The sequence below is a fragment of the Bombina bombina genome, chromosome 4, assembly GCF_027579735.1.
Source record: "Bombina bombina isolate aBomBom1 chromosome 4, aBomBom1.pri, whole genome shotgun sequence".
In the NCBI taxonomy this organism is placed as follows: domain Eukaryota; kingdom Metazoa; phylum Chordata; class Amphibia; order Anura; family Bombinatoridae; genus Bombina; species Bombina bombina.
The window spans coordinates 285,946,652-285,962,678 of record NC_069502.1 but is presented as its reverse complement, the minus strand read 5'-3'; the positions used below and the strand labels follow the sequence as shown (position 1 = coordinate 285,962,678).

The 16,027-nt window shown below is 36.5% G+C and overlaps 1 protein-coding gene across 1 annotated transcript in view; it reads right to left on the bottom strand.

Moving 5' to 3' along the window:
- LOC128657326 (ceruloplasmin-like) overlaps positions 1-16,027 on the bottom strand; it is a 352,838-nt gene that overhangs the window by 189,940 nt on the left and 146,871 nt on the right. The window contains 1 exon segment of the mRNA XM_053711627.1: positions 4,714-4,885. Coding sequence (XP_053567602.1) covers positions 4,714-4,885 — 172 coding nt within the window.

Here is a 16,027-nt window from a genome sequence, read left to right as displayed (position 1 = left end):
GAAGCTACAAACAAAATATTAATACAAGTAATAAAGGTAGAATAATCTAACCTGCATACCAATAGGAACAATACAAGATGGGCAGAATATTCTACTGCCATTTCTATAAAATAACAGTGACATTTATACCAGTAAGCTACAATATCAGACTACAACTCAAAATGCATATTTTGGGTATATTATGTGAATGTTGCACATGCTCAGTAGGATCTGGTGCCTCAGAAAGTGTGCATATAAAAATATTGTGCATTTAGATAATGTAAGAAAATAAGAAAGTTGATTAAAATGGTGTATCCTATCTGAATCATTAAATTTTAGTTTTGAATTGAGTGTCCCTTTAAAAAACATTTAGACTTGGCTGATATGTTACTCTATAGAGACACAACAGAAAGGTCTTCTAATTACAAACGGCTAGATTACGAGTTGTGCGTTAGGGTTAAAAAGCAGCGTTAAGAGGTCCTAACACTGCTTTTTAATGCCCGCTGGTATTGAGAGTTTTGAAATGACAGGTGAACCGCTCACTTTTTTGGTCAGACTCGAAAATACCGCAAATCCACTTACAACAATTGCGTATCCTATGTTTTCTATGGGACTTGCATAGCGCCGGTATTACAAGTCTGATCAAAAGTGAGCGGTACAGCCTCTCCTGTCAAGACTGATACCGCATTTAAAAGTCAGTAGTTAAGAGTTTTATGGGCTAACGCCGTAACATAAAACTCATAACTAAAGTGCTAAAAAGTACACTAACACCCATAAACTACCTATTAACCCCTAAACCGAGGCCCCCCCACATCGCAAACACTAAATAAAAATGTTTAACCCCTAATCTGCCGCACCGGACATCGCCGCCACTATAAAAAATATATTAACCCCTAAACCGCCGCCCTCCCGCATCGCAAACACTAGTTTCATTTTATTAACCCCTAATCTGCTGTCCCTAACATCGCCGACATCTACCTACATTTATTGACCCCTAATCTACCGCCCCCAACGTCGCCGCAACTTTATTAAAGTTATTAACCCCTAAATCTAAGTCTAACCCTAACCCCCCCTAACTTAAATATAATTCAAATAAATCTAAATAAAATTACTACAATTCACTAAATTATTCCTATTTAAAACTAAATACTTACCTATAAAATAAATCCTAAGCTAGCTACAATATAACTAATAGTTACATTGTATCTATCTTAGGGTTTATTTTTATTTTACAGGCAACTTTGTATTTATTTTAACTAGGTACAATAGTTATTAAATAGTTATTAACTATTTAACAACTACCTAGTTAAAATAAAGACAAATTTACCTGTAAAATAAATCCTAACCTAAGTTACAATTACACCTAACACTACACTATAATTAAATTAATTACCTAAATAACTACAATTAAATACAATTTTAAATATTATCTAAAGTACAAAAAAAACAAACACTAAATTACAGAAAATAATAAAATAATTACACGTTTTTTTAAACTAATTACACCTAATCTAATCCCCCTAATAAAATAAAAAAGCCCCCAAAATAATAAAAAGCCCTACCCTATACTAAATTACAAATAGCCCTTAAAAGGGCTATTTGCAGGCATTGCCCTAAAGTAATCAGCTCTTTTACCTGTAAAAAAAAGTACAATACCCCCCCAACATTACAACCCACCACCCATACACCCAACCCTACTCTAAAACCCACCCAATACCCCCTTAATAAAACCTAACACTAACCCCTTGAAGATCACCCTACCTTGAGAAGTCTTCACCCAACGGGTCCTCCAGACGGGCAAAAGTCTTCATCGAAGCCGGGAAGAAGAGGTCCTCCAGACGGGCAGAAGTCTTCATCCAGGCGGCATCTTCTATCTTCATCCATCCGGCGCGGAGCGGCTCCATCTTCAAGACATCCGACGCGGAGCATCCTCTTCCAACGAAGTCCAACTGAAGAATGAAGGTTCCTTCAAATGATGTCATCCAAGATGGCGTCCCTTGAATTCCGATTGGCTGATAGAATTCTATCAGCCAATCGGAATTAAGGTAAAAAAATCCTATTGGCTGATGCAATCAGCCAATTGGATTGAAGTTCAATCCTATTGGCTGTTCCAATCAGCCATTAGGATTGAGCTGGAATTCTATTGGCTGATTGGATCAGCCAATAGAATGCAAGCTCAATCCTATAGGCTGATTGCATCAGCCAATAGGATTTTTTCTACCTTCATTCCGATTGGCTGATAGAATTCTATCAGCCAATCAGAATTCAAGGGATGCCATCTTGGATGACGTCATTTAAAGGAACCTTCATTCTTCAGTTGGACTTCGTTGGCAGAGGATGCTCCGCGTCGGATGTCTTGAAGATGGAGCCGCTCCGCGCCGGATGGATGAAGATAGAAGATGCCACCTGGATGAAGACTTCTGCCCGTCTGATGGACCACTTCGCCCGGCTTTCTTTGATGACTTCGGCCCGGCTGGGTGAAGACTTCTCAAAGTAGGGTGATCTTCAAGGGGATAGTGTTAGGTTTTATTAAGGGGGTATTGGGTGGGTTTTTGAGTAGGGTTGGGTGTGTGGGTGGAGGGTTTTAATGTTGGGGGGGTATTGTACTTTTTTTTACAGGTAATAGAGCTGATTACTTTGGGGCAATGCTCCGCAAAAGGCCCCTTTAAGAGCTATTTGTAATTTAGTATAGGGTAGGGCTTTTTATTATTTTGGGGGGCTTTTTTATTTTATTAGGGGGATTAGATTAGATGTAATTAGTTTAAAAAACTTGTAATTATTTTATTATTTTCTGTAATTTAGTGGGGGGGGGGTTTCGTACTTTAGATACTTTTTTAAAATTGTATTTAATTGTAGTTAATTTAGGTAATTAATTTAATTATAGTGTAGTGATTGGTGTAATTGAAGCTTAGGTTAGGATTTATTTTACAGGTAAAGTTGTCTTTATTTTAACTAGGTAGTTATTAAATAGTTAATAACTATTTAATAACTATTGTACTTAGTTAAAATAAATACAAAGTTGCCTGTAAAATAAAAATAAACCCTAAGATAGATACAATGTAACTATTAGTTATATTGTAGCTAGCTTAGGGTTTATTTTATAGGTAAGTATTTAGTTTTAAATAGGAATAGTTTAGTGAATTATATTAATTGTATTTAGATTTATTTAAATTATATTTAAGTTAGGGGGGTGTTAGGGTTAGGGTTAGACTTAGGTTTAGGGGTTAATAACTTTAATATAGTGGCGGCGACGTTGGGGGCGGCAGATTAGGGGTTAATAAGTGTAGTTATTTTGCAGTGATGTCGGGGGCGGCAGATTAGGAGTTAATAAGTGTAAGATTAGGGGTGTTTAGACTCGGGGTTCATGTTAAGGTGTTAGGTGTAGACATTAAAAGTATTTCCCCATAGGAATCAATGGGGCTGCATTAGGAGCTTTACGCTGCTTTTTTGCAGGTGTTAGGTTTTTTTCCCAGCCGGCTCTGCCCCATTGATTCCTATGGGGAAATCGCGCACAAGCACGTTTTTCCAGCTCACCGCTAACGTGAGCAGCGCTGGTTTTGAGGTGAGATGTGGAGCTAAATTTTGCTCTCCGTTCACTTTTTTGCGGCTAACGCCGGGTTTGTAAAAACCTGTAATACCAGCGTTGTCTGTAAGTGAGCGGTAAGGGAAAACTGCTCGCTAGCACTGCACCCCTGTTAATGCAAAACTCGTAATCTAAGTGATTGTGTTTATTTTCCCTTAATTTTTTTCTGGTGCTTAATTATGGCTATTCTGATCTCTTCCAAACAGTTTAAGAAAATGCCAATTTCTATATCAAATTTGTACCACATACAGGACATATGCTCTATCATTACATATCACATACACGCATTAAAATCAGCCATAGCATTGTAGCATAGAAACCTAGATGTAAAAGAAGATAACAACCAAAATGCCTATCATCTAAAGGTTACAATTCTTAGCCCTGACCTTATGCATATCCCCCGGATTACTAAATTACTTCCCAGTCTTTGTCCTTAAACGGACATTCCAGCCAAAATTGGAAACCACATGGATGTATTTCACTTTTGAAAAGAAGCATTTTTGTAATATAAATGTATTAGCAAAAATGCTTCTAATAAAAGCTATAGCAGTTTCAAGAGTGTATTTAAGTATGCTATGTGCACCAGCATTTTAAACTCAGCACTTGCTCAGAGAGCCTAAGGTGCTTGTACCATCTGGTAATGACTCAATTTGTTAATTGCTGAAACGATACAAGCCCCACTGGCTCCCTGAGCAGCTGCAGTAATTAAAATGCTGGTGCACTGTGAATATCTAGCTATGCTTCACATGCACGTGCAGAGAAAAATGTTAACACTAAAACAGTGATAACTTTTATTAGAAGCATTTTTGCTAATACGTGTATATTGCAAATATGTTTCTATGCAAAGGTGCATCTGTGTGCATTTAAAATTTGGCCAGGATGTCCCTTTAATGCCTCTATCGGAAGTCGAATTCATGAATTAACCCACCCTTTTTGTACAGAAGCATTTATATGAACAAAATGTGGTTTCCTATAAAATATGAACTTTACTATTTTTAAAATACTGTATTTTAGTAATTATTTTAGGTGTTGAAAAATCCAGTTTAACATTTGCCTGTTTTGTGCAGAATGTGCAGTAGAATGGTATATGTAAGTATGCTGTATTTCTAAACCATCTGGTGCCTAATCATCACATTCTATAATAAATGTACCTGTCGGGTGTATCTAACTTCTCTCCAGTGAATTGATTTAATCCTGATGGGCCATAGTTCCATATCATTTCTTCTGCAGCAATGTAATAATGTCTTTCCTTTGAATACAATAGCTTGGACTTGTTTGTATTTGATGTACAGTTTTTTATTTCGTAAATTGCTTGCATTCCCCCTGCAACATAAAATCATAACAGGCGCATTAACAGTGCAAAATGGAATGCTAAAATCTGAAGGGATTTGGAAAGATTTCTAAACGGAGTTCTAAGGAGAAAAGGTAAAATTAGATATGGTTCTATAAGCATAAAAATGATAATTTTCTTACATTTTGTCCCTTAAGTTTTATTCCATTTAAAGGGAAATGAAACAACAATTTTCTTTTGTGATTCAAGCAAAACCCAAAATTTACGAAAAGTTTCCACTTTATTTCTGTTATCGAATTTGCTTTGTTCTCATGGTATTCTTTGTTGAATAGATACCTAGGTTGGTGTTTGAAGCACAACATGGCAGGAAATAATGCTGCCATCTAGTGCTCTTGCAAATGGATAAGATTCTTGCAAAACTGCTGCCATATAGACACACTTATTTAAAGGGACAGTCTAATCCAGTCTAAATCTATTGTTTAAAAAGATAGTTAATTCCTTTATTACCCATTCCTCAGTTTTGCATAACCAACACGGTTATATTAATATACTTTTTACTTCTGTGATTACCTTTTATCTAAGCTTCTGCAGACTGCCCCCTTATTTCAGTTCTTTTGACAGAATTACATTTTAGCCAATCAGTCCTGGCTCCTAAATATCCCCATGGGATTGAGCATAATGTTAGCTATATGGCACACATGAACTAGTGCTGTCTAGCTGTGAAAAAGTGTCAAAAGATAGCCTGCCTAGGTTTAGGTTAGCATATAAGCCTACCTAGGTTTAGGTTTCAACAAAGAATACCAAAAGAACAAACCAAATGTGATGATTAAAAAAATTGGACAGTAGCTTAAAATTGCCTGCCCTCTCTGAATCATGAAAGTTTAATACAATTATAAATGTGCATTGTTTTTAACAAAATGAATATACAAATTAATTCCCCAATGATTTCATTAGTTTCCTTAAACATTTTCGGGGGTTAATACCTTCAGTGTGCGGGAGATCCGCGCTAACCAAGACCTCTTCTTTACAGAGCCCCGCCGCACTAACAGGAGGCTTAGCATGGCGGCTTTCAGGGCCTGCAGTAAAGGAGAAGGTTTGGAATACGTTGGGCTCCTCACAGCACCTCCTCTATATCCTACTAGCTCCCCAGAAAGAGCAAGACACCTAGTTTGTCTTCAGATTCATTAATCATATTATTATAATTTTAAAATAACTTATTGATCGAGAACTGGAAGTGATACTAACACATAACGTACACTTCCGGTTTCGGCGATTCTGGTTATTAAATCCTATTCTGACTTGGAACTATTAAACAATACACAAGGGGAATAAGGATCTAGTGGACAATAAGTTATTTTAAAATTATAATAATATGATTAAGCATAACTAGGAATAAATATAATTTTGATACAAGAATTTGAATGGGAAAGTAGCACTTCCGGTTCAAAGGCACATCATTTTGGCGCGAAAATGGCGCACTGTGATTGGTACATCACAGTATAAAAAGAGGCCTAATAGTGCTTACCACAATACAGTCTTGAAAAAGGCCCAAGGAAGGGCCGAAACGCGTTGGCTATTGATGGTAAGCCTCATTTCATTTAACTTAGGAATATTTTAGCGTTATTGCACTATTTGTTTTTTGTATTCCACAGGTACACTGGGAATCTTTTGTGTTTTATCATTTGGATTTAGGATATCAGAACGAACACTTCATCATTATCTGCATTTTTTCACTTTTTTGTGATTTAGGATTGACTATATTGGAACTATTTTAATTTTTTATCACCTATTTTTTATTTTTCATATTTCTATTTTTTCATATTTTGCATTTTCATCACAATTTTTATTTTTAATTTTGCCACACCATAAGGACACCATTTTTGTTGCATTTTAAAGGCACATTATTATTATCACCACCTTCTTGGACACCTTCACATCTACTACTCATAGGATAAACTCATCACAGGGCTGGATCGCCCCTAAGGAACTTGGAACATTATTCCATACCCTGGATTCAGGGATTTTTTCACTACACTTGGAGACACAACACACTGTATAATATACACACTTTCTAATTAACTAAATTAGCTATTTCTCATTGGTCCTAAACAACCATTGTTCTTACTGTCCAAATGTCAGACTGACATTTTAGACTGTTATCTCAGACTGCTATCCTAGATTGTCTAATTGGAAGCAGTCTATCTAGTAATCTCTTACCACTGAGATTTTTTACCATTTAGGATTGTACTTTTTCTTGTAACGGTTATATGTTTTTATTTTTATTTTTTACTGTACTCATGGATCCATGAAAATGTTGGTGTTTTTATTTATATAACTGTATGAGACTATATGTATCTTTGTGTTGAGTAATTTTAACACAGTTTAATTTTAAACATTATGTATCAATCACATGTATGTATCAATAAATTTGTACAATTTTACCTCAATCAGTATAGTGTTATTTAGAAATATCCCTGCCCATTGTGAGGCGCTCCCTAGATTTTAATCTAAACTGTAAAGGAGAAGGTTCTTTAGTGCAGACCCTATGAGCTGACCGTGCTAAACTTCCTATTAGAACCACCGGGGCACTGTAAAGAAGAGGTCTGGGTTAGCGTTGATCACCCACATGCTGAAGGTAAGTATAAGCTACAGGTGAACTTTTTAATTTATAGCTTTTAAACACTTACCTTATTTTAACAAAAACTAAAGTAAATGTTTAATGAATATTCAGTATTTGTTTAGTTTTAAACTAAACAAATGCCGCGTAGTGCAATGAATATCCCCCAAATATTCGTTACAAAAGATTTGTGCAAAACAAATTTTTGGTGGCTGCACAAGTCTACACTGTAAAAAATGCCTGTGAAATGAACTGTAAAATGCTGTAAAATCATGACATCAAAATAGTGTAAATTAAAAAACAATAAAACTGTGTTAAATTTACAGAAATATTCTGAAAATACTGAAAATACAATTGTAAACCCTGAACCAAACACAACTGTTAATTTTACAGTAAGAAAATATTAAAATAATCATATTTATTTATAGAATTCACAGATTACAGTAGTTTAAAAACAGAAATACTGTAATACAAAAAGCAAAACAATACATTTAAAATAACAAGCTGTCAGTGTTAAAATAATATTTTTGTCAGGCAGATTTTTATATACAAATACAGGTGGCCCTCGGTTTACAACGGTTCAATTTGCACCGTTTCAGAATAACAACCTTTTTTTCAGTCATGTGACTGCTATTGAAAAGCATTGAGAAGCAGTGCATTGATTAAAATAGCCAGTAGGTGGAGCTGTCCGCCTGTGTTGCAGCAAAGATATGCAAGCCAAGCAAGCTGAAATTAATCGGTTTAACCAGACCTGAGTTATCGAGCAAATTTCAAAGGAACAAGCTCTTCATGTCTATAAATCAATCCAGATTGGAATGCATAGAAAGAACTGTTTGCAGAAAAATGCAAGTAAAGTCTGTGTTGTGTGATTATTTTATTAGGTTTATAATGCTGTTTAGCAAATGTTTTTGTTCATTTAACTTCGTTTAATTATATATTCTGTGTTGTGTGATTATTTTATTAGGTTTATAATGCTGTTTAGAATTTAAAGTCTTCATTTCAAAGCTTCAAAAATAATGTATTAGGTGTTACTTATGACAATTTTGAGAGGGGCCTGGAACCTAACTCCCTCACTTCCCATTGACTTACATTATAAACTGGGTTTCAATTTACAACGGTTTCGATTTACAACCATACCTTCTGGAACCTAACCCCGGCATAAACTGAGGGCTACCTGTATGTATATGTGTGTATATATATATATATAGCAAAACAGGAAACAGCACTCTCTGGACTTAAGTATAAAACAAATAGTTTATTCGGTAACGTTTCGGGGAATGCTCCCCTTCATCCTCTTCATTGCTCCCATTCAATGCTCCCCTTCATTCCCCGAAACGTTACCGAATAAACTATTTGTTTTATGCTTAAGTCCAGAGAGTGCTGTTTCCTGTTTTGCTACATTTCATCTATTCTAGCACCCTGGCCCTTGGAGAACTGTTTGTGAGAGTGCAACTGACTCTTTTTGCCTATATATATATATATATATATATATATATATATATATATATATATATATATATATATATATATATATATATATATATATATATATATATATATATATATATATATATATATATATATATATATATATATATATATATATATATATATATATATATATAAATAAACAGAAAAAAATTGTATTAACGTTTACAACTTTATGTTATACTTTACAGATAAGAATGTGTACAAGTACAGTACAATTATGTTTATATTAAGGGTTTCAAAATCCAGTTGTTTCTGTTTAGAATTGAGCAGGCCTAACAATATATTAGTAAACTATAGTAAAACTATAATAGAGGTAGGTCACTTTAAAAAAAAAAAAAAAAAAAAATGCAGCCTTCCATAAAGGAAATGACAAAGCAGGAAGTACACACAGGGGTGTTTGTTATCATCAATGTTGTTCATAACTCTTTAGCTCCTGCTCTTTGCATAAACTAATAACTGTAAGCAGTAGATTACTTTCTAATACTGTTCTACATTTTATTTACATTGATTAGCCTGCATTCTTGACTATTTTTTTTGTCCTTATATCAGACTTACCTTTCTATTGTCTGCCTTGTTTAAAGCTGTAAAGTGAGGACATATTTTGCAGTTATAATAATAATGCTGACTGACTGGGGGTTAATAAATTAGACTGATGGGTTTCATGCTTAAAGGGCCATAATACCCAAATGTTTAAACACTTGAAAGTGATGCAGTATAGCTGTAAAAAGCTGACAAGAAAATATCTCCTAAACATCTCTATGTAAAAAAGAAAGATATTTTACCTCAAAAGTTCCTCAGTAGCCACATCCCATTGTAAAGGATTTCTAAGCAGCATTTTAGTGTGTCTGTCCTGGGACAGCTTAGGGGTTGAGCCTTGTGCACTCTCATGTTATTTCACCAATCAGGTAAAGGAAGCTTACTATGAAATCTCATGAGAGTTAAGTCAAATCTCATGAGATCACAGTAAGAGTTCCTGACCTCAGCACTGCTGATGCTGATTGGCTGCAGTTAATTTCTTCACTTTTTTTTTTACCTGCAGCTGGGATCAGCTGAGTATAACTTTTTACACAGAACTTACTCTGCTGAGCTGAGGAGATTGTGAGGTAAAATATCTTCCTTTGTTACATAGAGATGCTCAGGTGATATTTTCCTGTCAGCTTTTTACAGTTATACTGCATCAGTTTCAAGTGATTTAGCATATGAATATTATGTCCCTTTAATGCTGAACTCTTTAAGCATTTGTGCAGCAGTGGTTCTTACAATCATCATAGGCTAACATTTATAAAACAGGTCATTTGTTAGTTTGATAAAAATGATTACCTGTCTGTTTTGCAGCAAAACACTTGAGACACAAAAGGGGTTATGTGCTGCACTGTAGGGTTCATAGGAATGAACCCCATTGTTTTTTTAAATGTGTTAGCACTGACTGCAAGCGGACATTTTGTAAATATGCAGCTTTTAAAGCTCATTTATATTGCGGTCACAATATGCCTGAACCTACTGTTAATGCTAGAGCCTTTGTTACAGATTTTAAAAGGACATGACACCCACATTTTTTCTTTTATGATTTAGAAAGAGAATGAAATTTTAAACATCTTTCTAATTTACTTATATTATCTAATTTGTTTTATTCTCTTGATATTCTTTGCTGAAAAGCATATCTAGATATGCTCAGTAGCTGCTGATTGGTTGCTGCACACAGAGGCCTCGTGTGATTGGCTCACCATGTGCATTGCTTTTTCTTCAACTAAGGATATCTAAAAAATTAAGCAAAATAAATAATGGAAGTAAATTGTAATGTTGTTTAAATTTCGATTCTCTATCTGAATCATGAAAGAAAGATTTTGGGTTTAGTGGCCCTTTAAATGTGCCATTTCGCTGTGTCAGCCCCAGTTTCACACAGTGAAATAACTTATATCCCACTTAAAAGAGCATATAGTGGAGGGGCGACCTGTAGCATGCCAGTAACTGGTTGTAAAAATGCGTTCACTGTGAAATCAACATTTACGGCTCATATGTCCAGAAAACATAGAGCCTGTTCGGTGGACTTCATAAGTGACATTTACAGGGAAACTATTTCTCAGTCTGCTGCTGTATTTGCATGTGAAGATGCTTCCCAGATCTCAAATGATGCAACAACAAATGAAAGCATTGAATTGCCACATCATCTCAGTGAGACATTTCTTAGGAATGTATGTTTGTTATGCCTAAAATTGCAAGGGCAGCTCCTTCTTCCAGCTTCAACTATACAGACAATTGTTGAAGAGATGCAAAATGTGCATGAGTTAGGACAGGATTACATTTTTAGTAAACTATGTTCACTTTTAAAAAATGACATGTGTCTAACAGATGATGTCATTGGTAAAATCTATAATTGTGTAAAGGATTCAGATCTTTTCTCTGTCTGTCATCAGGGACCACTGAGAACAATATAAGAGCTCAGACATTCAAACAGATGTTCAAATACATAGAGCCTAAAAAAATAACGTTAGGAAATAATGAAAATATGACACAAAGGTTTGCTTACTACATACCTGTGATACAAACAGTATGTAGCATATTAGAATAAGAATTATGGAAGAATTCAGTGTTACAACAGTCTTGTGAAAAAGACTCAGTTGTTTTTGGTGACATAAGTGATGGACAAAACTTTAAGTCTAATCAGTTCTTCATTTAAAATCCAGGATGTGTGAAGTTAATTCTGTACCAGGATGCTTTAGAAATTGTCAACCCCCTAGGCTCTGCTAAAAAAAAATAAAACATAAAGTGGTTGCAGTCTATCTTTCTGTGACAAATTTACCTGCTCGTGCGCGGTCCAATACTGATCATATGTCCCTTGTCTTATTGTGTGGAGAGAATGACCTAAAACAATTTGGAAGTGCTAAGGTTTTTTCAGAGATGTTAGTGGATTTAAAAGATTTGGAGGAAAACGGAATTACTATAGGTGGTGAAACAGTCAAATGTGCTCTGTATTGTATTGTTGGTGATAATTTAGGCTCGCACAGTATTGGTGAGTTTACTGAAAACTTCAGTCCTTCTCAGTACTTTTGCAGGTACTGTGAAATCACACGAAGCAAGTTTCATAGTGATGACCCAAATGTATGTGGTCCACAGCGTACCCCTGAAAGTTATGATTCTGCTGTTGGTGATCTACAATCTGAAGATAGTCAAGACATCAAAGGCATAAAGGCAAACTCTGTTTTCAATGCTCTAAAATATTTTCATGTTTGCCAGCCTGGTCTCCCACCTTATTTAGGCCATGACATATTTGAGGGTGTCTTATCCTATGATGTTGCACTGTACTTTAAGTATTTCATTAAGAAGAAGAAATGGTTAACATATTTACTTTTAAACCGATGCATCAAGCAGTTCAAATATAAAGGATCTGATGCTCTCACAAAGCCATGTGCTGTCAATTCTAAGGTGTCTAAGTTTTTGGGTCAAGCTATTCAGAATTGGAATTTCTTAAGGCTGCTTCCTGTATTAATTGGTGACAAAGTGTAAAGTCCAGAAGATGATGTGTGGCAGTTAACTCTTCAGCTTAAAGATATTGTTGATATGGTTTGTGCACAAAAGATTTTGTTGTCACAGGTAGCCTATCTTAACACTATAATCCAAGAATATTTGGAATCAAGAAAGTCTTTATTTCCTGAGAATCCACTAAAACACCATTTCTTGCGGCATTATCCGGCACTCATTTTTAAATTTGGCCCCTTAATCAGATTATGGACAATGCGTTTTGAAAGTAAACACAGCTACTTTAAGAAATGTGCCAGGAATTTGAAAAACTATAAAAACCATCTGCCTAACTTTATCTGAAAGACATCAGATGTTTCAGGCCTATCTTTCAGCTGGACCAGGATGCAGTCAGCTTCTGCATGTCAAATACGGCTGTACTTTTTACCTCAACCTTTATAGTGAGAGAATTAAACATGCAGTGAGAGAGTTTGGCTTTTCAGAAAACAATACTAGTGTTTTCACAGACATACAGTATAAAGGTACATCATATAAAAAAGGGCATTTCTTGTGTCAAAAATGATTAGTCCATTGAGTGAAGAAATTCTTCGTATTATAATTAAAAATGATGCAGCTGTGTATTTTATGCTGGAAATACATAGAGCTGACTATTATTCTGAATACCATCTGTACTCGGTGACAAGACAGAGTGCCGCTTTGCAATGTCTTAACATTAACGACTTGGTAGATTTTTATCCATTACCATCATACATTGTTAACGGGCACCAAGTCATTCCACTGAAACACAGTGTGTTGTCAGAATATACATGATCTTGACCACAGTGGTGGAGAAACCACCATGCTCATGTATGTTAAGTACAAATGATAAAATACTATTTTAAAAATATGAAAGTAGCAACCGTTATTTCCTTATAGATGTACAGAAATAAAAAAGTTTCTGACGTTTTCCACACGTATGTTTTATATATATATATATATATATATATATATATATATATATATATATATATATATACAGGTGAAACTCGAAAAATTCGAATATCGTGCAAAAGTTAATTTATTTCACTAATGCAATCTTCCATCCAGCCACTTTCTTCCTTACTATCTTCCTCACGCCTCACTACATGCCCACTCGACCCTATCCCTTCCCATCTAATACCCTCCCTATCTTCCACCCTCACTCCTGCTCTTACCCACATATTCAACCTATCTCTCTCTACCGGCTCATTACCATCTTCTTTCAAACACGCAAAAGTCACTCCCATACTCAAAAAACCCTCCCTCGACCCTAATTCTCCTGAAAGCTACCACCCCATATCACTGCTTTCACTAACATCAAAACTCCTTGAAAAAACAGTTTACAATCGCCTAACCCACTTCCTGTCCACCAACTCCTTGCTTGACCCACTGCAATCCGGATTCCACCCAAGACACTCAACTGAGACTGCCCTTACCAAGGTTACAAACAATCTTCTCTCTGCAAAAAATATTGACCACTACTCTATACTCATTTTACTCGACCTCTCAGCTGCCTTTTGACACAGTTGACCACCCCCTCCTCCTACAGACCCTTAGCTCTTTTGGCCTCTGTGACACTGCTCTTTCCTGGATTCACTCCTATCTTTCCCACAGGTCTTTTTCCTATGCCTCTGTCTGTTGGAGTACCTCAAGGATCTGTTCTGGGTCCTCTACTCTTCTCTATCTATACTTCTTCGCTGGGTAAACTTATCAACAGTTATGGCTTCAAATACCACCTCTATGCTGATGACACCCAGATCTACCTCTCCACCCCTGCTCTCTCCCTCTGTCCTTTCTCATGTCAGCGACTGTTTATCTTGTATTTCTTCCTGGATGGCCTCTCACCACCTAAAGATCAACGTGTCCAAGACTGAGCTCCTTCTTATCCCCCCTCAAGCTCTACACTGACTTCTGACTTCTCTATCCCTGTTGACGGCATCACCATTTCCCCATCACCCCAAGTCCGCTGCCTCGGAGTCACAGTTGACTCAAATCTATCCTTCGTCCCCCATATCCAATCGCTTTCTACATCCTGTCGCAACCATCTACGCAATATTTCCAAAATTCGCCCTTTTCTGAGTGCTGAAACCACAAAGCAAATAATCCACTCCCTTGTTATCTTCTGACTTGACTACTGCAATAACCTACTCGCTGGCCTTCCTCTTTCCCGCCTCTGCCCCCTTCAATCCATCCTAAATGCCTCTGCCAGGCTGATCCACCTTTCCCGTCGATCTGTATCTGCTGCACCTCTCCGCGAGTCCCTTCATTGGCTCCCCATTCACAGCAGAATTAAATTCAAAATTCTCACCCTTACTTACAAAGCTCTCACCAACGCCGCTCCCCTCTACCTATCCTCTCTAATACACAAGTATACTCCAGCCCGTCCACTAAGATCCAACAATGACCTGCTCCTTGCATCCGCAACTATCACCTCCTCTCATGCTAGACTGCAGGACTTCTGTCGTGCAGCACCTACCCTCTGGAACACTCTCCCTTGTGCGTTCATGCTTTGCCCTGATCTGTCTTCCTTTAAATGTTACCTGAAGACTTTTCTGTTCAGGGAAGCCTACCACCCAACTCAATAATAAATTAATTTCACTTACCTAACATTTCCCTCATCTAACTCTGTATTAAAATCTTTCCCAATCTTGCAGTCCTCACCTCCTGTTTCTCAACCTCCTACCCTTCTAGATTGAAAGTTCCCACGGGAATAGGGCCCTCAATCCCTCCTGTATGTGTTTGTAAATTTTGTCCTGTCGCTTACAAGTCTTGTATTGTTTTATTTAAATGAATTGTATCCATGGACAGCGCTGCGGAATATGTTGGCGCTTCATAAATAAAGTATAATAATAATAATAAAAATAATAATAAAAGGTGAAGCTAATATATGAGATAGACTCATTACATGCAAAGCAAGATAGTTCAAGCCGTGATTTGTCATAATTGTGATGATTATGGCTTACAGCTCATGAAAACCCCAAATCCACAATCTCAGAAAATTAGAATATTGTGAAAAGGTGCAATATTCTAGGCTCAAAGTGTCCCACTCTAATCAGCTAATTAAGCCATAACACCTGCAAAGGGTTCTTGAGCCTTTAAATGGTCGCTCAGTCTGATTCAGTAGGAATCACAATCATGGGAAAGACTGCTGACCTAACAGCTGTGCATAAAACCATCATTGACACCCTCCATAAGGAGGGAAAGCCTCAAAAGGTAATTGCAAAAGAAGTTGGATGTTCCCAAAGTGCTGTATCAAAACACATTAATAGAAAGTTATGTGGAAGGGAAATGTGTGGAAGAAAAAGGTGCACAAGCAGCAGGGATGACCGCAGCCTGGAGTGGATTGTCAGGAAACGGTCATTCAAAAGTTTTGGGGACTTTTACAAGGAGTGGACTGAGGCTGGAGTCAGTGCATCAAGAGCCACCACACACAGATGGATCCTGGATATGGGCTTCAAATGTCGTATTCCTCTTGTCAAGCCACTCCTGAACAACAAACGTCAGAAGCGTCTTACCTGGGCTAAAGAAAAACAGACCTGGTCCAAAGTCCTCTTTTCTGATGAGAGCAAAT